This window comes from Aythya ferina, assembly GCF_964211825.1.
Source record: "Aythya ferina genome assembly, chromosome: 17".
NCBI classification, from domain to species: domain Eukaryota; kingdom Metazoa; phylum Chordata; class Aves; order Anseriformes; family Anatidae; genus Aythya; species Aythya ferina.
This window is the reverse complement of record NC_140316.1, coordinates 14,830,486-14,852,086: the sequence shown is the minus strand read 5'-3', so window position 1 is coordinate 14,852,086 and position 21,601 is coordinate 14,830,486. Positions and strand designations below refer to the sequence as shown.

At 45.4% G+C, this 21,601-nt stretch overlaps 1 protein-coding gene and 1 long non-coding RNA gene across 2 annotated transcripts in view; both read right to left on the bottom strand.

Annotated features, from left to right (window-relative positions):
* KIAA1671 overlaps positions 1 to 21,601 on the bottom strand; it is a 72,087-nt gene that overhangs the window by 10,960 nt on the left and 39,526 nt on the right. Inside the window, exon 7 of the mRNA XM_084539326.1 lies at positions 925 to 1,043. Coding sequence (XP_084395452.1) covers positions 925 to 1,043 — 119 coding nt within the window. The remainder of the gene's footprint in view (positions 1 to 924; positions 1,044 to 21,601) is intronic.
* Positions 4,960 to 7,221, bottom strand: LOC311446305. Its single transcript, XR_014698832.1, has 2 exons — positions 7,062 to 7,221; positions 4,960 to 5,700 (listed from the first exon to the last, which is right to left on the bottom strand). It is a non-coding gene; the product is annotated as an uncharacterized lncRNA (long non-coding RNA).

The following is a 21,601-nucleotide window of genomic DNA, read 5'->3' as shown; positions in this document are numbered from 1 at the left end:
ATTCAGCTGGTACCCCATTTCAGCCTCCACTTCACACCAACACGCTTCCAAGCAGCTGGGATGTGGGCATTGCATCCTAACACTTAGCAGGGGGACTGCAGGTGCACTGTGATGCCACCCTGGGGCCTGACCCTGTGCCCGGCATTTGGGGCACCAGTTTCAAACTGGTTCTGGCCCTCAGCCTGCCAGTAGCACAGGTTTTAAGGCAACGCTAACTGGTATGGGAGAGATCAAATTTATAATAGTAAAAACCAGTAAAACAACTCCCCCAGCTGTTAGGGCACCCTGCCTGACCACAATCAGACCACTTCCTTACCTACCTGAGAGGGAAAAGTCAGACAACTTTAGCAAAACCTTTGCACAACCCTGGTTCTACCTGTGTAGACTCACCTATCACACAAGCAGGTAACTACTTTCTAGATGTGAAAACATACATTTTGAGTTATAGTTACTAAAACAAACACAAATACAAAGCATACAGAAGTTACACTACCTATGTTAATTTAGTCAAAGCCATTTCATGTATTTAAACTCAAGAAAATTTATTTTTCTCCATATATTCTACCATTTTAGCACTAAAAAATAACATTTAGCTGGTGTTTCACACACCAACAGACTTGTTAAATCTATTCCAGTCCAAGCTTTTTTCAGCATTGCCTACAATTTGGTGATACTGCATTCTCCCTGGGGGATGGAGTTTAAATTTCCAACCTCATTGCTGTTTGCAGGTAGTAAAGAAATTTTTCTTCACCTACAGACTAAAGAAACTTTACAGTTTTGTGCTCCTGTTTCAGTGACTGCAAAAATCCATACATGCATGTAGGCACACTGGAGTGTTTTGTGTGAAAACCAGAAGAACAATTTCTTCTCATTAACCAGCTGAGGAAAAATTTGTGTGTATGACGAAGGGACCTTGCTTCTTACCTGTCCCCGCTGTGCCGCTGCTCGTTCCAGGTACCATACTGGCTGTCGGGCTCCTGCACAAGCGTGTCTGTGTCCTTCGCTTCAGGGGGCTGTCTGGAGAAGCACTGCTTCAGCTGATCCTGCAACAAAGCAATGGAAACAGTTCCTCATTCCTTTATCCCTTGGCTAACTTGACTTACTGACTTTAATTAAAATGCCATTTTTGAATCTAGCAGTTAAAACTTGGACAAGAGAAAAGTGAATGAATTTAAACATGGAAAATAACTGTGAACCCAGAACAATGACTGTATATACAGTGAGCAGTTTTCCTGGGCAAACCACCAGGCAGGAACCAACTAGCTAGTTTTAAAATTCCACATTGCTTTAAGATTGTTCTTATCTCAGGTTGCACAAAGGCTTTAGAAGCACCTATACAAACAGAGAATTCTGCTGGGACTACACGTAATCTCCCTCAAACATTTAGGTGAAGCGTCAACTCGCTTCCTGGGTTTAATGAAAGTCTTTTTTTTTTTTTTAAGCTCTTTCTTTGGAAGACCTTCAAAATAAAAATCATAAATAAATAAATAAGCATAAGGCCAGCTCCTAGAAAGCCTTTGACAAATTGAAGTGTGTTAATGTAAAGTTTAAATACAACACACAAAGTAGGACAGACTGCAGTGCTTTTTTTCTTGTGTTCTACTCTGACCTTTCATGTCTCAAGTAATTATTTTATGAAGGCAGCAGATCTATGAAATAAAAAGGGAATCAGTGCATCTAAGGGCCCTTCCCTTCCAGGGGAGAGAAATGGGTCGGCTGCTGCTGGCACCCTAGATTTGCAGCAGACCAATGTTCATTTGCTCCAAAACATAACACCGCTGTACTTTTTTCTTGCAGTTGTATTGAGTTAAGAACCAAAGTTATATAGTTACTGAAATAATACATTGTGTGGATAATTAAACATGTTGGATCCTTTTGCATCCCTGAACACAGGCACAGCTTTTAATGACATATCAACTGCTGTCAGATGAGGTCTTTGTAAGCAAAGATGACATTGTTTTCTACCTGTACCAGGCCTTTTCTCCCTTTAGAGGGCAAAACAAACAAAAAAAAAACAAACACCCAGCAGAACGTGCTGTGGAAGCTACCAACACAACTGCTTCAGCTGATGGCAGCCACGTCTGCTTCTCTGAACAAGAGCAGCGTGGCCATTCAAAAAGAAGAGTGGCAGCACCTCTTAGCACATCAGGGACATTTCTGCAGCACTGTGGGTTATCACTTCTCCTTCAGGTGCTGAGTCTAAAGCTCAGTAATTCCCTTTGCTCTCTCTTACAATCCAGCCATGCTATTTCTAGGCATCATGCACATTTATGTCGAGCAGACTGGCAGAGCTCGGTGTCTTTATATTTGGAGCCTCGATCATCATCAGGCTCGTCACAGACACTGCAGAAGGGGCGGCACAGGCTCTGAAGGGAGCCCCCCCCCCAGCAGCACAGCGCCCACGCCGGGGCTGACGCAGGCGGCGGGCACGGAGCCAGCACCGGGCACTGCGCGAGCACCTCCAGGCCCCGAGCTGCTGCGTGTCCTGCTCCCAGCACGGCGTGCTGAGCTCAGCCACCAGCATGTTCCAACCAGAAGGTGCTGAGCACTGTTACCTGTCCACGAATCTGTACCTGCCCACAAATCGGTGGCCTGATGCTAGAAAAGGGCACCGAGAGGAAGGCTCTCGCCGCACACAGCCAGCCGGCACTGAGAAAGAAAGCCTCAGGCAACACACGTGAAGCAATGAGAGATGAGAGCACTCGAGGAAGGAGGATTCCTTAATGCTAAAAGGTTCTGGGAAAGAGACTGCCTCTTTTCTTGTGTCTTTAGTTTTGTTAACCTGAAGAATGCTGCTTTAACATTATAAAATACTGATGACTCAGGGTAACTACCCACACCCTGCTGGCTACTCAAATTCTAACAAACTGATTACTTCCCCAGCCCTACCATCAGCAGTTGCCATTTCCTAGTTGTATCATACCCTTTGCTATTGACAAAGCTGTCTATTTTAATGCCAGGTGAAATAAAACAATAAAAGGCTCTACTAGTTATTCCAATGTGCTGTTACTACACAAAGTCAAACGTTCAGTTTGTAAGACTCGAGTAAATGCTCATTTTGTGAGTTACATGGAATGGATTTCCTGCTTTTTGCCTTCCAGATGTTCCCACAGCCTCATAACTCCCTGGAAGCAATCATTACCCTTCACGTGTACAAGGAATCACAGAACATCCTCAGCTGGAAGGGACCCCCAAGGTTCATCGAGTCCAGCGGCTCCATATGCCCAGCTGTAAGCTGAGTTCTGAGATTTTTCAGCCCATTCTGGGTACAAGCCCTCAATGCTGAGCAAGGCGGCTGCTTCCCCTAGCAGCCAGCTCAGGGGGCTGGGAAATGGCCCTGTGCTTCTTGGAAGCCGCGGGCATTTCCTCGTACTTGGCTGGGGCACGTGTTTGGGTTCCCACACGTCCCCTGTAGCTTCACACTTTACTCCAGGGGCTCCACCAACACTCCTGGGCTCAGCTTTCTTTTTTGAATTTGGCAAATTCAGTCTTAGGGAAGGCTCTAGCGAGTTCCAATTGTTATTCTCTGTCCTTCCTGCTTTCCATGCTAGCTCAGCTTTTTTCAATTGGGTGCGTGTTATGAAATCTTTTTAATCCTAATTTCGCGTTACGTGATACCTGATTCTTGTAATTAATGCGTGCAGACAATTGATCAGTTTCTGCCCCTTTCTGCACAGCAGCTGCGTCTATAGCAAGAGCTGTGCCTGCAGCATGGGACAGCCTCGGTGGCAGCACAAACAACTGCACAGGGCCCTGCCTGATACCCCCAGCTCTTACGGCCACAAACTGCAGACGAGCCAACAGATGCAAGCACGTTAGCCTTTTGGACAGGGAGAGAGTATTTCCCCCATGCCACAGCTAAAGTGCATTATCTCTATGCACAACATCCACTGTATTGCTGGCAATTCCTCACATTGTTCCCAACTAAAAACATCATCTAAAAAGCTCAAAAACAGGAATGGGAGCAGCAGAAAAAGAGCTACATGTACTGTGCTTGGGGCACATTGTTTATAAAAGTGTAGTGTTATCAAGAAAATTATGGTTGTAAGGAGAAAATATGCACGACCCAGATAATAATACCATTCCAGCTGCAACAGGAAAGAAATGCAGACACAAATGTATTGCTCATCTGAAGTTTCAATAATTCTTATTAAATTTTACACTGCAAACAAACCTGGCATATATTCTTCAGTTTGTGGTAGCGTTTTACTCGCCATTATACAGATTTGAACTTTCGGATGTTTTGGATGTGGTCTCATAACCGAAATGACAGCTAACTCTCAGACAGGAATTCTCCATGCTATAACGAAAAGGAGTCTGAAATAATTTTACTTCTTCTGTAGAATTGTGAGTTTGAATTTGATAAAACAAACTGAGAAATGCAAATGTAAGGCGTTAGATGCTCCAACTTCTAGGAAGTTGTGACTGGACGTAACAAAACATCACCACACGTGGCTCCTGGAGGAAGGCGCCTCTTTCAGAACAGGGTCGGACATCCCTCCCCGCAGCCCCATTCCAGGGCAGGGGTTAAAACATGATTGAATGGTTTACGATGCTCTTTTATGACTCATTGTCCCACGCAGCCCCTGATGATGTCTGGAAGCATCACTGCCTGACACAATACCCACCTTAGCAAGCAGTGATTCCAAGAAGCTGATTTCCTTCCAGTAAAAGCATCGTTACAGGGTTTGGGGAGCTAACTTTCTATCAGGCTAAAGAAGTAACTAGAAAAAATAAGCATTCCAGCAAGTCTACAGATCCCTCCTCAGGCCTCAGCTCAGTAACTACAAGTTTACTTTTAATAAGAACAGTAGAGTTTTTTTGTTGGTAGTTGTTTGTTGTTTGTTTTTTTTAAAAGGCTGATTTTCACTACTTCCATCCTCTTTCAGCATCCATCCTCTCTGCATACTTAATAGCTGCTATCTTTTTTTTTAATGCCAGTCAAAATTGCACACATTCTCTGAGAACTGTACATAAGCACTGTATTGTTTTGTAGCTGAAATGCTTTTAGACACAAGCAACTCAAAATTAGATTATACAGATACATTTGCTGGCATTAACATTTTGGTTGGAACAACTTGGCGTTGCTGACAAAGAGCATGAATGAAGAACAAACTGCAATTACAAATTGAAGGCTTTAAAACATGACAGTCTAGGGAAAATAATGCAACTTGCTGAATGCATTGTGAGGTTTTCCAGGTCTGCCATGAGGCCGCTCCACCCCACGCCATGGTATTGTAGGCGGTCTCGTGCCCTAAGGCTGGCTCTGCCCCAAGTACAGGGGAAGAAAAGGAGGAAATACTTCCAGTATGTCCTGCTCCTAAACACGGGCAATTTCTGCTTCATTCTTTGCTCTGTAGCCTAAATCTTGATTTTAAAGATCATGTCTTCAGACGGATGAAAATCTGTTTTGTTTAACCCATAAGCTCCACAGAAACAGAGATCCTGCGAGATGGAGAACTGACACGTTTGGCTTTGACTTCTGTTGCCCTTCACAGATCTGCTCTGAGCATGGATTTTATCTTATCTTTTTTCTGTAAGAGAGAATTACCCATTATTAACTCAAACTTCTGTAAATATCTGGGCCCCATCCTCTTTCCTCATCTATCCCTTGGAAGAAGAGACCAAGTCTGAAAGACAAGGTGTCCGACACGTGGAGCTAGGCCAGATGCAGCCATTTCCCTGATGAACAGAATGTGTCTGAAACAGGAAAAACAGACGTTTCAGAAGGAAAAGACATTTCAAAATTAAAAAATGGGGCCTGCTCTCATCTTGGCACACAAGATAAACCCAAATTAAGAACCATCTTATTTATAGTCACAGAAGGCATACAAGAAAATGCATCCCCAGTCAAATAAATACTACTCCCCATCCAGTAATGCAGTAATTCTCCGAGATTTGATCTTTAACTTCATAATTCTTACAATAGCAGCCAGGATAAAATCAACTTAATTTTCACACGAAATAAAACAGCAGAGCAGTGCAACCAATTCACATTGAGCTCTGCTGCTTCTAAAACGAGACATGATGGTTATGGCTCTTTCAGCACTTACTCCCTTGGAATTAAGCTGCTTTGGGCAATAGTCCAGGATTGATTATTCCTGTAACTTCCCATTCCTGACAATGATGCACACACAATATTGCTCCTGCCAGTGCAAAAATGATCCGTAACTAAGAATGAAAGCATATATTTATGTGAAACACTCTTTTCACACCGATGTGAAATAAAGACCTGGCACATGAGGAATGCCAGTTGAAAGAGATCTCACGAGTCAGAATCTGCACAGACAGTTTCAAATATAATCTTTGTTTGCAAAACAGACTGAGATATCAGACAGCCAAAATGACACCCCACAGCTTGAAGTGCAAAAACGAGAAGTTAAAATCTACTGGCGCAGAAGGAATATGAATAGGTAATTGCACAAAGGGATGAAGTTCTGACCATCTGCCTCATTAACACTAAATTCAAAGAGATTTTTTTGCCTTTTTTTAAGAAAGCTAATATATATATAATATAGAGATGTATATATAATTATATATATGTATTTTTTAATTTTAGTAAAAGGAGTCAGAAGTTTGGTCAAGTTGCCCATATTCAGAACACCCCCACCCTCTAGGTGTGTCACTGCACTCAAGGATAGTTTACAAGTCCCAACAAATCCAGGAAACTACCCCAATTGTTCCCCAGCAACATGCAAGGAAGGTGCCGATTATACCTTATTCTATGAAGATTTTAATCTATTATTTCACAGTTGACCCAGGATGGTGGGCTAGATGACCTCCAGAGGTCCTTTCCAACCTGTATTGTTATACGACTATTTTAATGATTCTAAGGCTTATCACTAGAAGGTAAACTATATATTTTGGATTGCTAATGAAATTAACAGAAACATCAAGAATATAATACCATATATTAAAAAAAAAGCACCAGGTGGGCCTTAGGAAGTACACAATATATTTGCAATGTGTGTTTTTTCTTTCTAAGCATCTAAACACCGACAGAGGAGTAGTAAAGCCAGCCTCAGTGGAATCAGCACCCCGTCGTTTCCATGGGTACTTACTATCCGGCGAATGAGTGCTGCCCACAAGGAGTAAGTCATGGCTCGAGACCAGCGCTCCGGTGCTTCCTGGCAATCAGGCAGAGGATTTACCAGCTCGGGCTGAAATAGCTTCTGAAGGGAGCAGCTGCTGCAGGGCAGCACCCAGCACGCTGCTGCCTCCCACCCCACCCCACCCCGCGTCCTGCGGCCACAGATAGCGGTTCCAGGAATCGTGCGCTTTCCTTCTGACCTCACCGAGGAGGGAGGTTAAAGGACCTCCAGCGCAGGCTCCACCCAGGCGAGGACAGCCTCCCCAGCACCATCAGCACCCTACAGATACCCTCAAAGTGAGGGAGACCTGGAGAGCAGGGCTAGGAGCAGTCCCAGATGTAATGGGATGAATCAGTATCATAACCTTGAGGTCTTTACATTACTGCACCAGGCACGTCCTCTGCCTCCAGGCAGGGAGACCACCACGGGCAGCCTCACCGTTGCCCCTGTCCCTTCCCAGGTGGAGAGGCTGGCCAGGACACAGGGGTGCTGCATGGCCCCTGCTGCTGCTGCTGCTCCTGCCCCAGCCTCCAAGGCACCCAACAGACTCGCACACTGCTGACAGATTCAGGACTTGAAAGGCAGCGGTACCAAGGAGACCAAAAGTCAACTCAGAGTTGACTCCAGCCACAAGAGAGAAGGTGGCCAAATGCACCCAGCTGCTATTAGTTCTGCTAGGAGCCTGGGTACCTTCATGCAATGCAATCTCTCGTAGTGACTCCCACTTAAGCCAACCTGCTCGCTCCATTGAGGATTTCAAAGACCTCTCAGAGCCTGTCATGTTTTGTACCCCCAAAATAGCGTGGCTGGGACTTGCTGCGAACACTCACCACGCGCCCATCGTGTGGTTTCAGCGCGAGGCTGAAGATAGAGCAGAGGTTGACTTTATGTGCAAGAAGCAGACAAGAACCAAACTCTAAATATATACCTTGCTAGGGGTACGTGAACCATTGCAGTACTTCCTCTGAGAGGAGGAAAGAAAAAAAAAAAAAAAACAAAACTAGTTGGGAACACCTTTGAAATCCTTCACATGTTACCACATTAAGTTTTCCTCACAGCCTCACACAGAAACCAAACCCAGCAGGATCAGAGCCACGGGCACCCCAGCCTGAGCAGAGCGGTGCTGCACTGTTCAGGGATGCAGGAACTTCCTCACGCCCAGAGGCCATCTGCAACTCTCATCAGATTAATAAAAGCTGGCAGTGAGAGCTGAATAGGCTCCCTCGTCTTCAGCGCTGCAAGAGACACAAGCCAGAACAAGACAATTTTATACTGGTATGGTAGGAAGTGAATATATTTGCTTTTTTTGAAAAGCTGCATGCTTGAAATCAACACCTCCTACTTGAAATATTTTATTTCACAGCTCTTCTGCACAGATAACATTTTTCCACGCAAGACACAGGTTAAACCTCAAACAAACATTCCTGGGAAAAAGGGCTCTTTAGTTTAAAGTCTGGATTCTAAGATGCACAGAAAGCGATAGGATTTCTTGACACCTAATGAATACCAAACGAGCAGACTCTGGAAATTGCGCCTTGCTTGTTTAAATGACAATTCCAAACAACTTCAAAGATGTTTTGGAAGGGTGCAGTCAAAATACACATGCACACATACAGACACCCCTGATCCCTGAAACAAATACAAATATTTCATGAAATTAGAGCGAAGTTACAAAATTTCAATAAAAACGCATTGGCAGAGTTGAGAGCTGCATTCAGTGATGTTTTTGTTGAGGAATTTATTTCCCTCTGAAAACTGCCTCTCACTTACAGCTTTAAAAAATGAGAAAACGAGGTCAATGCGCAAAAAATGACCAGCTCCAAACATATTTGTCTTTTCTACTCTCAGAGCATTGTAAAAATCAACTCCTTGCAGCAAGCCTAAGGAAATTCATAGTGCAAAGCCACTGAAGTGATTATTCCTGACAAAATAACTAGGGAACAAAGGGAGTCTACTAAACCCCCATCACCGTGGCTTTATGGCCCAGATTTGCACTGCCAGCTCTGCTCATGGCCTGTTGAACCAAAGCGAAGTTATTAAAATGAAGCAGCACAAACTGTTTCAGCACTGGCCCTTGTACCTTCATTAATTAAACCAAACAGCTCACTCCTCCCCCCACCCCAAACAAGACAAACAGCTCGTTTTTAAAAGCGTTCTTTCTACAAACCCACTTCTCACTGCCCTAACAGCTCCCTGGGCATGTAGAGATAAATTGACAATGCATGAGGTATTTTGGGGAGCAATTCCTCGTGCTCCCAGTGAATATTAGTGCAAATCAGTTCGGCAGCTATTTGCCATAGGGTCTGTAGCAAGCCAGCCAAGCTAGAACAAAACATCAACATGCATTCATGAAGGACGATCCCCATAAGGGACATGCATTTCCAGACAGACCCTGGTAAAATCCAGTGGCTAACACAGACGAAGGCTCCTCCACAAGCCAAGCTGGAGCCAAGGTGAGGCACAGGTGAGCAGATGCCCGATGCTCAGCCTGACCCCAGCAGCACGGGGCTCCTGGTCCCACCAGCAGGGATCTACCTGAATGAGGGTGTGGTGCTCCACCAGCATCCCAAGAAACAAGCTGATGGCACACGCTTGCGTTGGCCAAACCAGCCTAGAAAAAAAAACATCTGGGAAGACTAAAAACTGAGATGGGAGCTCCAGCCTTTGGAAGTGTGGATGGATGCTCCTGGAAGGGCTGCGGGATGCGACATGAAATCTCTGAAGGACTGGGGGCAGTCCCAGCACACGGGATGTGCAGGCAAACAGCGCACAACTTCCATCTATTGTGGAACTGCAGTGAAACCGAAACCAAACAAAGTCACTGGGATGCTGCCTGATCCAGCCTGAATGAAAAGACCTGGTTTTATCAACCCACCAGGCCGGCAGAAAGCAAAGAGCAGCCCCACGCACCCGGCTGCTATTTTAGCACACCCCAGAGCGCCTCCGGTATCAGACACACGCCTCCAACACAGTGAGTGCTCACAGCCCAAGCAACCACAGAATTAACTTTCTGTTCTGGCTCTAAATCTTCTCCCAGAGAATCTCAAACACATCTGAGAATGTGAAACACCCCGGAGCTTTTTTTTTCTTGTGAGCCATCTGAGTAGTTCAGTATCTTACCAAGAAACAAATTGCCATCATTCTTCTGTAACAGCAACAGGGATGGGTGAGGAACCAGGCTTTTTGTACGAGACAGATACAGGATGGCAACATTTATATAATGCCACCAAAGTTAGAGATCTAGAACTAATGGTGCTGGATGTGAAACAAGGTGTCAGACCTAAGCTGGGAATGTGACTGTTGTTACCGTGATTAAAACTAAATTAAAGCACTGTTCAACAGCAGCATCCCTCCTCCTGTTACAGCAAAGGCACAGCTGGTGACAAAAAAAAAAAAAAAAGAAAAGAAAAAAAGGGAAAAAAAGCCTCAATAAAAGCACCTAGGAGAAAAATCAAGTTTAAAAGGGTGGTAAGTTCTGCAGCTGAGGTGCAGCCCCCAGAAGCGATGTTAGCACACCAGAATAACGCTGCACCCTGAACCAGCCCCGTGGCATTACGTGAGCATGGCACGCAGCGGCAGCGCCCAGCCCATCTTGGATGCAGCAGCCAAGGAGCTTCTTCAGGCAGTGGTGACACCTTTTTTCCTCAAATTAAACATGAGGACACCATATAACAGCTATTTAAAGGAAATGATCTAAGCCCAGTTTGGTTTCAGTGCAAACAAAACCAACAGATGACTGGCTGTGAAGATAAGGCCACACGAACAGGCTACCCCAAGGCCAAAGGGAAGGAAAAGCCTGCTGGCAAGCAGGCATTGATGAGAGGGAGGAAAAAAAAAAATGTGTTCAGGGGTTTCTGCTATGAATGAAACCAGGGCAAGCAGAACATTCAGTTTCAGTGAACAAATTGATAGGAGTACTACAGCGAAAATAATTTTAAAATCTTTTCCTGAACAGTCTGCCATTGAGTACACCAAGGAAGCTATTTAAAATAAAAATTATCCCTGCACTTCTGCTTGTGGTTAATAGATTTGTGTACATTACACTGTGACTGCTCAGCTGTTGGTTTGAGAACCACCAGATAAATTGGTTTAATAGCTCTCAGGCTCCATCCTTTGACTGTCCCAGCTTTTACACAGTTCCTAAAAGCCTGGCTGCGCTTTCTCTACGTTCAAAAATGGATGGCAGTGTTAGACATTTATTTACCTAGGTGTAATTTAAGGCAGATGGATTCAAATTTACAGAAGGTCTTCTAATCCCCACCACCACCTTTTTTTTAAGGCACACACTACACTTCTGATGTCCTGTGTACAAGGTCTGGTTCTCACCCAAAAACTAGAGGACTACGCTGTACGTAACGCTTATCCGCCCGCCCAGCCTTCCTTCCTGAGGACTCTGCTGCAGAACCTCCTCCGTGCCGAGCTGCAGAGAAGCACTGAGCATCGCCAGACATCCAGTAGGAAAATGTGACAAGGTATGAGCAGAATAACAACGTGAGTACGTAATCCTTGGGCTGCTGAAACAAAGTGTTGGAGAATAAAACTATTTCCTCTCTCTTGCAGCCTGATTTTGACTTTTATGACCTCCAGCAAGGAAATAACTAATTACATCAAATCCCTTCCACTCCAATCCTGAAACTTCCCTGTAGTGCATAAAAACCTCTCGTATAGCCCAGAAATGTTGCAGTGATTTATCCATGAGCCCTTTCCCAGCTTCCCAGCTTGCAGGAGCTACCAGCTAAGGTATGTTATATCCGTAACAAGGCACCAACCTGCCTGTTCCCCTACGTTTAGGGAAATTAGGGCACCCACACCTCCTTTCCCAGCACAGGCTCCAGCAGCCAGCACACAAAGCACCAGCCCCTCGCCAGCAGAGCTGCTGCCAAGGCAGGATGGCAGCCCGAGCGTGGAACAGCGCCCGAGACAAGGTGGTTTTGAGCCTAAGCATTTAAGTTACAGACACCCAAACAAATGGATGACTGCTTTAAGGCACACAGTTCGTCCAGAACATATCTGGAGCAGCGACAGGAGGGCCTCACACAAACTGCCATCTATTATTTCCATAGGTGCTTCATCTGGAAGTCTACCAGCGCTGTAAGAAAGAAGGACAAACAGACAGCTAAGTTTACACAGACAAATGCACCCTCACACCTCCTCTACCTCCAAACTCCACAGGAAGGTGCTTGCAGCTATGAGTAAGTCGTGCCATTTGACCTGGGTGCAGTGACCGCAGCAGTTCAGCATTCGGCCCATGGGCAGTAACCCCACAGCGCTGTGCCTAAAAATCTCACTGCCGGAGCATCAGCACCACACAACTGCCATGCAGTGCTGCCTTAAAGCCAATAAACAGGCCCCCACATGATGAAGTGTGTGCTTTATACTAATCCCAATGTTGGTGGGTTTTTGTAGAAAATGTCAGCCGTTCCCAGGTCTAGGCACAACCAGGACCCTGTTCCAGACAGACAGAAAAAGAACAGTTCAAGGTCTGCGTTCACAAGTTGTCCTGTGCAAGATGGCAATGGCACGAGCTATGCACTTGCACAAGAGCTGAGTAACCTTAAACTTGAGCACAGGAGCTCAGCACAAGTCAAACTAAGTTCATGCACAAAGCTAAGCCCGTGCAAAATTACTGCTGAAACAGGAATGGCAGCTCCACTGCTGTCACCAGTGAATTAACCGAAAAGGTCACCCTCCGTCTCGAGATTTTCTGCTCTGTAAGCAGTACAAAGTGCAGAGAAAGTAGTACAGATGCCCTCTGCAGTTTCCAATTTCCATTTTTTTAGTTCCATTAATTTCACTTTTTTAAACATCTTTTAATTCAGATGATTCTAATAAATCTAAAGAATTGACTTCAAAAAAATCACCACGCTAACAGCGTAACAATGGTTACCAAATATTTTCCTCATTCTTTTGTGCTCGCTTGACTACATTTTCTTTTCCAGTACAGCCAAAGAGGAGATTAACAGAAAGCTAGGCCAAAAATGCTGTAGACCATAGCTGATAAAAATAATACTGGAAAGAGCCCGTACACAAACGCCACACCTGCCCAAGGAATGCAGCCTTGTTCAGTACATGATTCAAGGCGAGCCTCCATGAGCTCACACCAGAACTTCCCGTGTATGTATGCCCTATAGATATATAATATATATATATATATATATCCCTCATTCACACAGGTCTTGTAACTTCTGCTTCAGAACACAATAGCAAAAAAGCCTCTTTTTCAATAGAAAATGAAAATAACCGTCATTTACTGCTGACTGCAGAGTGACAGCGCTCAACTCTCCACAAATACAACTTGAGGCATTTTCTGCAGAGGAATTACAAATACTGAGGTACACTCAAAGTCACGCTGACCCGTAGCGTTTTGAAATGACTGACACGAGTGCACTTTCAGATGAACGTTCTCATTTTAGACAAATATTTGTCCTACCTTCCTGCGTTGCTTGAAAAAAAAAAAAAATCAACAACATGTTTCCCCATTCCCAAACCTTGGCTAGGTGTGTTCCCCGACAAGGGAGATTTCCGTTTGTGCTAGAAGAAGAAAGCAGCTGGGAGCAGACAGACATTGCTACCTGGAAGTGTTTGGGGGAATATTTCTAGAGGAAAAGCAGACAAGATAGGGGTTTTGGCACTAGACACAATGCTGCCACGAAGCCAAGGCTTTGGCATCACGTTATCTACCTCCAGAGGCTCAAGAAGGTGCATAGCTTACAAGGTCAGGCGGCTCTGAACTCGTCTGCCTCTTCCTCAGAGAGGAAAACCTCTGCTGGCTCCGCACGGAAAACCTCCGGAAGGACTCTCTGCTGCGGGACGCAAAGTGCCTGAAGGAGGAGGTTCGCTTGAAGGGAGTCCTGCTGCCACCTTCCCCGCTAGTCCGCTCATGAGCGACCGCAGTAGTGACTAAATTTAGTGCTTCCTGTAAAGATCTCCGCACTGTACCCATCCACTGGGTCATGTGAGTTTGTGCCACTGACAGTTTGTCTCCAAGGTAATCCATTTTTCCAGCAGCAACGAGGAATCGATAGTCAGTAGCAGTTACTGTAAAATACGTTCTCCTTAACGACCCTGATTTTATTTTGCAAAAGAGATTCCACTCAAAATATTTCCAGCTAATGCAAATCGCACTACACTACCAGCACATTTCTATATTTAAGGTATGTGAAGCCGCAGATCGGGTTTTGTCAAGTAGGAAAAAAAAACACTTCTCCTACTTAAAATCAGATTTCCAGAGTTCTATCAAAATATCTTTAATTCAGCCATGTTAAAGAGAAATCAAGGTTTAAATCCTAGCAGTCACTTGAAATCCGTCCATTTACAAGCACAGAATTAGTCTCTTACTTTCTCATTTCAGAGCCGGAAAAGCAAACTCCCTTTTCAAGCCAAGTTTGTGATTTTCTGTAAATATCAGCAGGATAAAAAGAATCCTATTCTTCTGGCTCGGCAGCTTTGCAGGTAGCAGTCCATCGCACAAAGTTCTGCCGCGTCTACACAATCCATCGGGCAGCAGAAGGGGCGGCTCTCCTCAGCGACACATCCAAGTTATTTTCCCCGAAAGGCTCCGGGGAAGGCATCAGCAGCGGCCGGCTCACGGAGCCACCTCACCCGGCTCTCCCTGGCGGTGCAGCCCAGGGTTTGGGGACGCAGCCCACGTCCAGCCCTGACCCGTGGGCTGCCGAAATCCCTTCAGGAGGACAGCGGCTCTGCTGGCGGGGCTCCGTGGCGTGGCGATGCTCGCCGAGCGGCCGGCACGGAGGCTTTCTCCACGCCGATGAAAGCTGTGCCACGCGATGGGGAGACGCCGCTGAGGCGATGCTGGATGCCAGGGCTGCCGGCCCGGCCTCACCGAGCGCCCGCTGGGCGAGGGGTGCCGCGGGCGGCCTCCACGCTCGGCTCCCTCCTCGCCTCCGCTCCGTGGAGGGAACAATGAGCGAGGTGACACAGGCGCAGCGCCGGAGGAAGGATCTGGGCTGGGCTCTACCCTAGCGCAGGCAGCGTTGCCATGGCGACCGAGGGACCAGCATCTGCCCGCTGCCACACGGGCAGGAGCTGCCCAGATCCCCGGGATCCATCCCCGGGGTGTTGGGGCCTCGCGGGAGGCCGGGCCCGATCCTCACCTGCGGCTCGGCGGAGCGGGTGGTGTCCGGGTGGCGGCCGCAGGGAGCGGCCACGTACAGCCTCCCGCTGACGCAAACTGGAGCCAGGCGCTGAAGTTAGAGAGCGAGAGCGGCGCAAGTCAATGATTACCCCGGGGGCGGCGAGCTCCAAGCCCCACACGCTCCCACGCCAGCTGCAGTGGGGGGTCCCTACCCCGCTCCCTGCGCCCCTCGAGCACCCCACACCTCAGGGGCACGGGCAGGTGGCACCAGACCCCGCAGCTCCCCAGCCACAGATTTCTGGGAGCAGCCCAGTTGGAGGAAAGCAGAAATAAAAACCCGAGGCTTAAAGCAAGAAGCACCGCTGTCCGGTGCAAAAGGGGGGGACAGAAATAGGTGTTGGGGTGCGAAAGGCATGTAGAGAGCTGCCTGCTTTCCTGTGCATTCAGGGCTTTTCTTTGTTGCTTAACTTGCAATCCTAAATCACTGGGCATTGCATCATTCTCCTCCCACCCCCTCTGAGATTTTCAGGAAGAGATTTAATGGAATGAAGAGTTTCTAGACAATACTTCATGAAATGGTGCTCGTGTAAGGTTTCGCTTTATCTGAGGTGCTATCTGCAAACATGCACAGAAGCACATGGGAGTTTCTTCTCTTTTAAGTTTTTTTTTTTTTTCCTTCAAGTTCAACTCGATCAACCCAGAACCTATCCCCAAGGAAAACTTCAGTGACAACACATAGCATTCCATACCCTGTTCTTCATTTCTGAACACATTTGTTTTGAACATTCTCAAATTAGCAGTCTAATAAAAACCCTCAGTGGTGAAAGGGAATCCAACCAATAGAGAAAAACCTGTTTTTCCTTACAGAGCTCTTCCTTTTAAAGAGCTACTGAGCTGTTTTATGGAAAGAGGTATCTTTGATCAGATATCCCAAGAACAGGGCTTTCCTTATTTATTTTTTTAAAGTAACAAACATGTAAAAAAATATATTCTGACTCAGTTAAGAGTAATGCTTCACCAATGATGGAGAACCTGCATCATGGAGACCCTGCATCCAAGGTTGAAATTTAACACTTACTACCCATTTTTATGCTGTTTAATCTAAGCTTTATATTTCAAACATTCATGCATGTGCAAGCACAGCTCTGAGCGTGCTGCAGTGCAGGGATTCTTCACGAGGCAGCTTGCTATTTCAGGGGGCGATGGAATCGGAGCCTGAAACCATCTAAAATAGCTATGGGAGAGCTGGAAGTAGCTGCTGCACAAGTTGGTCAGCAGCCCCTTCACCCCAAGAGGAGGCACGGGGTTTAAGCAGTCCCCTGGCACAGCACCATCCCCAGCTGCAGAGATGCATGGCCAGGTTCAGCCCAACATCCACAGGCGGCTTTCTTACAGCCTGCTGCAAGAACACCCTGCATGGGTATGCAACTTGAAGGATCTGAACATCTTGCTAGAGAATATATTTCACTTTTGGTTTTTGGACCTCCCTTGAAGAGGTGTTATGTCCGCTTCACCATTTACATCCTTAGAAGATTCGAATCAGCAGTTTTGCAGGCTATGTACAACACTAAATTTAATATCTTCTGGCTACCACATGAACATATTGCCAGATATCCAAGTATACTCAGCAGCTACGTTATTGCTTAGCTTTACATTTCGATTACCATCTTGGCAAAGAGCTTCAGGAGATAGCAAGATGTGCTTTCACCATCAGATTCCAATGGTTCCAAATTTCCCCACCCTCCGGCTGAACTGCAGTAACTGACGGCGCAGTCTCCTGCTGAGCCCTGCACCAAAGCCAGCCGAGGTCAGAAGCTGCAGGGAGGCTGACTGGCAAAGTCAAACTTGGTTTCCTTAGACAACCCATCTAAAAATAAGTGAGGTATGAAAAGATGGACTGTCACGTGCAAGCTCTTTGGGGTTTGTTTCAGGAATGTTACTTTACTAAAATGCATCTACATAGCCATTGCATGGAAGAAACACATCCTGAAAAATACCTCTCAACTGGAAAGATTGTCTCACAAAATAACCCACCAAAACCTCAGAGGACTCCGTCACATCACCCTCCCAAAACTAAAGAGCACTTGAGAAGCCTAAAGGATGGAGTTTTCAAAAGCTATAGGAAACTGAGCAGCAAATCACATCCAGGGGCTTTCCTAATTGAAGTGAGATTTCAGCTGTGTGAGACGTACATGCTACTACTAAAAAATAATTTTAAGATATAGATCTGTTTCATGGTAGATTAACAACTATTAGCATAGAACAGCGCAGATATCCGTGAGCAGGCTGACACGAAGACCTCCTGCACATGGGTGCTCACACCACAGACCAAGCAAGCCCACCTGCCCAGGGCATGCTAATTTGTTCTCTTTTCTTCTCCAGGGCTCCCCAGAATACGATGCTCTGCAGCACTCCTCACCAACTTCCCAGCTGGCAAAAGCTCGCGAGTAGACTTTAATTAAATAACAGCATGTGGGTTACACACAGGCTCTATTTACTTCTTCTCTGGCGAATCCACACATCTCCCTATAAACATCAGCCTACAGAACATCGCTCAGAGCCACACAGATGTTCCCTAACTGTCGCCCAGCCACTTCAGGCCAGCAGCAGTGCTTCTGGCTGAGTAAGGTTTGTTCTGCAGCGAGCATGGCAGCAGCAGATCTCCCAACGCCACCCGCTGCCTCGCACTGCAGCCGCCCCGGGTCTGCCACGGGCCTGCAGCTCCAGGAGCAGGCCTCATGCACGCCTGCACTGCCTGACTAATTACCGCAGTAGTGAACGGGACCTCGTTACTCAAACATTGCTGGATGCTTTCATTATTAACATCTATTCCACCTACAACTCAAAAATACATTCCTGCACAAAGACATAACAACCCCTGCTTTTCCCCTCGTTCAGCAGAAAACAAAATTCTACCGCTAAATTATATTTTCCACAAGCTTCCTTCAGCTCTGCTGGAGCTTTACTTGTTCTCACACACATACAATTATGCTAGCGACTCTACGGGACTGGAAGGACAAGTTAAAAGCAGGCCCACACACAGCACACTGTGTGAGGCCATGGCAGTGCGGCCCCGCCATGTGCCGCCCACCACCACCCTCCTGTCAGCAGCAGCCTGCATGGGGTGGGGAGCCCACCCGGCCCAAGGCCTGACCCCCCCAAAGGGGCTGACCCCGACTGGGGAAGTCTCCACTTTGCTCTCATGGGACCCTAAATCAGGAAGCTGTTCTCCTGATGCTCACCTCCCTTACAACCCGTCAGAACACTTGGCAGCAGTTATTGATCATTTGTACTGTTCTCAAGTATTTTACATTAACAAATATCGTGATCAAGTACTTGCAGAGGAAAGGACAGCTCCAGCTCCACCCGGGGTCTGTCTGGCTGTCCATCTCTGTTAAGGTTACTCTTCAGAAACCACCTAGGAGCAATGCCTGTGCTGGTACGGCTGTTCTGGCCTTGCACTGCACACTGACTCATTTGGTTTCATTAGTGAGAGAACTTAATTTCACCTGTTGTGTTTTACATTACAGGCTAGATAAGGACACAGCACTGTGCTGAGCCTAGCTGCGTGGCTCCAGGCTCAATTACTCCTTGGGTTCCTCAGGCACTACAAAACAACTTTTTCTGATATGCTCCTTATTCTTGCCTCAGTACCCTCTGTTTTGCCAATGAACTGTTATGCTCAAAGAAGGATATGCCACGATAACAACAAGTCTCTGGTCAAGTACCAAAAAATGAAATGTTGAATGAAGCCTATGTTTTAGCACAAGGACTTTGTACAGGGTCTACAAACAGTGAAATCTCTTGCGTAAGCTGAAACATCAGGTATTTCATTAATATTTACCCTAATATTTGTTTTCTACTCTAGCTTTCATTTCCTTCTGAAACTGAGCAATTTAAGTTTACATGTACAGTGTTAATTAATGCTTATTCAGGATTTAAGACAGCTTGCATTAGAATTTGACATTAAAGCCATCCCCTCATATACATAGACAACAAAAAGAGACAGAAAATCCATTTCCAGCCCATTCTTTCTTACATTTGTTACATTAGCTGAGGAGCCCACAGAGGCCCTACAAACTGGGGGACAGGGGGAGACAGCAGCAGCAACAGGTTCTGGGTCAATGTTTGGAAAGCTTACACAAGCACCCATTAATACAAGAGACTTTTAAAGAAAGGTGCTGAAGTACTTCATAAAACATCTCATCCATGCAGTCCATGGGTATTTTCGTGATCTTTATTTTAAACAGAGGCAATAATAACCTCAGAGCAGCACAAATTTCTCAAAGTAATGCATTTCAGCTGTGGGTAAACAACCACAATTTGGAATTCAGTGCTGGTAGTTTTACAGAGAAATACGTCAATGTTCGTCCAGACCGAAGGGAAAAAATGAAATTTCTTGATACTAATGAATCACAACTAAAAAGAGGCCGGTGTAACAGAACACCAGCTTTGCAACTGGCCTCAGAAATGTGAGTCTCGTCTGATCTGTTATAAGGCAGCAGGCCTCTGTAGTCATCACTCAGCCAAATTAGCTCCTTAGCAAAGTTTGTCCTGAAGCTAATTTGTGTTCTGCCGAAGACATCACATTCCTTAGTACAGGTGCCCACACAGAATACGCCACTTGAGGACAAATACTGGCCATGATCTCACCTGCTGCCCCACAGCAGAACGGCATGGTGGCAGTGCATGGTGACATACCCACACTGCACACCTTTCTGCCACAGGTACCTGTGCTGGAAGCTCACCCAATTTATATCATTTGTATTGACTGAGGGCATTTTAGCCTCCTCTCTCTGCCCATGGTCATCACAGGTAAGGATGATTTGGAGTTTGCAGCATGAAAAGAAGCAGAAAAATTTCTGATGCTCCAGAAGCAGAGGCTGAAACAGCCAACTCCAAAGAGAACTAAAATGAGAGGATTCAGAAGTACGAGGGCAGTCCTTGACAGTCTACAACCCCAACCAGACAGCAACAATACTAGAAGGGTAAGCATCTCATACCTCCCTAGCAATAATTTCTTAAAGCTAAAGGTAACGCCTGAACTTGTATTCCCATCTCACCCATGTGTTCTGAAAAACAAAATATTCTGTGCAGCATAGTTGAGAATTGTCGCACAGCATGAAACAACAACAAAAAGCTGAAGTGATATACATGATTAAACTTCAGTATGCTATGATTTGAACCTTTTTTTAAAAAATATGTATATAAAAATCTACTACTTCTAATATCTTCAATTCTTTAATCTTTTAAAAATAGAATGATTCAATCTGATCAATGAATTTGGAACACAGATTAGACAACCACACTCTTCCAAAAAGACAAAGATTAGAAATGTTGGTAAAACATCTTTGTCCTCTCACGCAAAAAGCACGTTAGTGCATATGAAATGAAGCTTTATACCACTGGGGAACGTTTTGCAATGTTTGCTAAAGAAGGCCAGATACTGGATACATTTAATCTGCCTGGAAGTCTGCCCCATAGGAACACGCGGTCCTGAGCTGTCAGCACGCGCTGCCTGCCTTTGTAAGCTCTCGTCCACGTTCCCCTCTCTGCGACCACCGCCCTTCCTACCGCATTTCATGATCCCATGCGACTTCAATCCATTGTTTCAATTACAAGTTGATGAGGGAAGGTTCATTTTACTGTTTCTGTAAAGCACATGCAACACTTGTGAACATCAGAACAACAAAATCAGAGCACTATCAGCTCAGTAAGATAAACTCTGTACCTTACGTTCTCGTTTAAGAGGAGTCACATTTAAAGTACGATACTTACACTTCTTAAGAACTCCAATACAAAAATGATAACAGAAGGGGAGAGAACAGGGGAAGGCAAAGGTACAAAGTAAATCTTACTAGGTTCCAACTGCATTTGAAAGCTGCACTTTCCTCCAACTTAATCAGTATTAGAAAATCCAGATAAGAAAAAAATTAAATTTGCATTTGTTATTTTCCTTACAGAACTACTCTTGTGATAGAAGGAAAACATTAGTAACATTAATAATTTTCATGACAATACACTTGTTTTTACCTCACAAAATAATGTACAAGATTATTGCTGTAAAGTGCATTTATTCCTGTATGTTTTGCATTCATTTAACAAAGGTGTGAACTTATTAATCTATTCTCTCTCTCAAAAACACTACGTCTATAATAAATTGCAGTTAGATGAAATAAAAGAGGAACAGCAGCATTAGGCTAAAAACAACATGCTTAATACACCTTATCTCTATCCATGCTAAGTTTAGATTCCAACAGGATGTTTAATCACTCTGAAAAGGCAGTCTTGCTACCATGGTCATCTTTGAAGGGATAAGGGAAAAACTGCAGGTTCACATTTTATTTATAATCAAAGCAGAAAGTTGGGAACTCATTTCTCTTTAAAAATAATTCTGTGCATTTTGATCAATAGT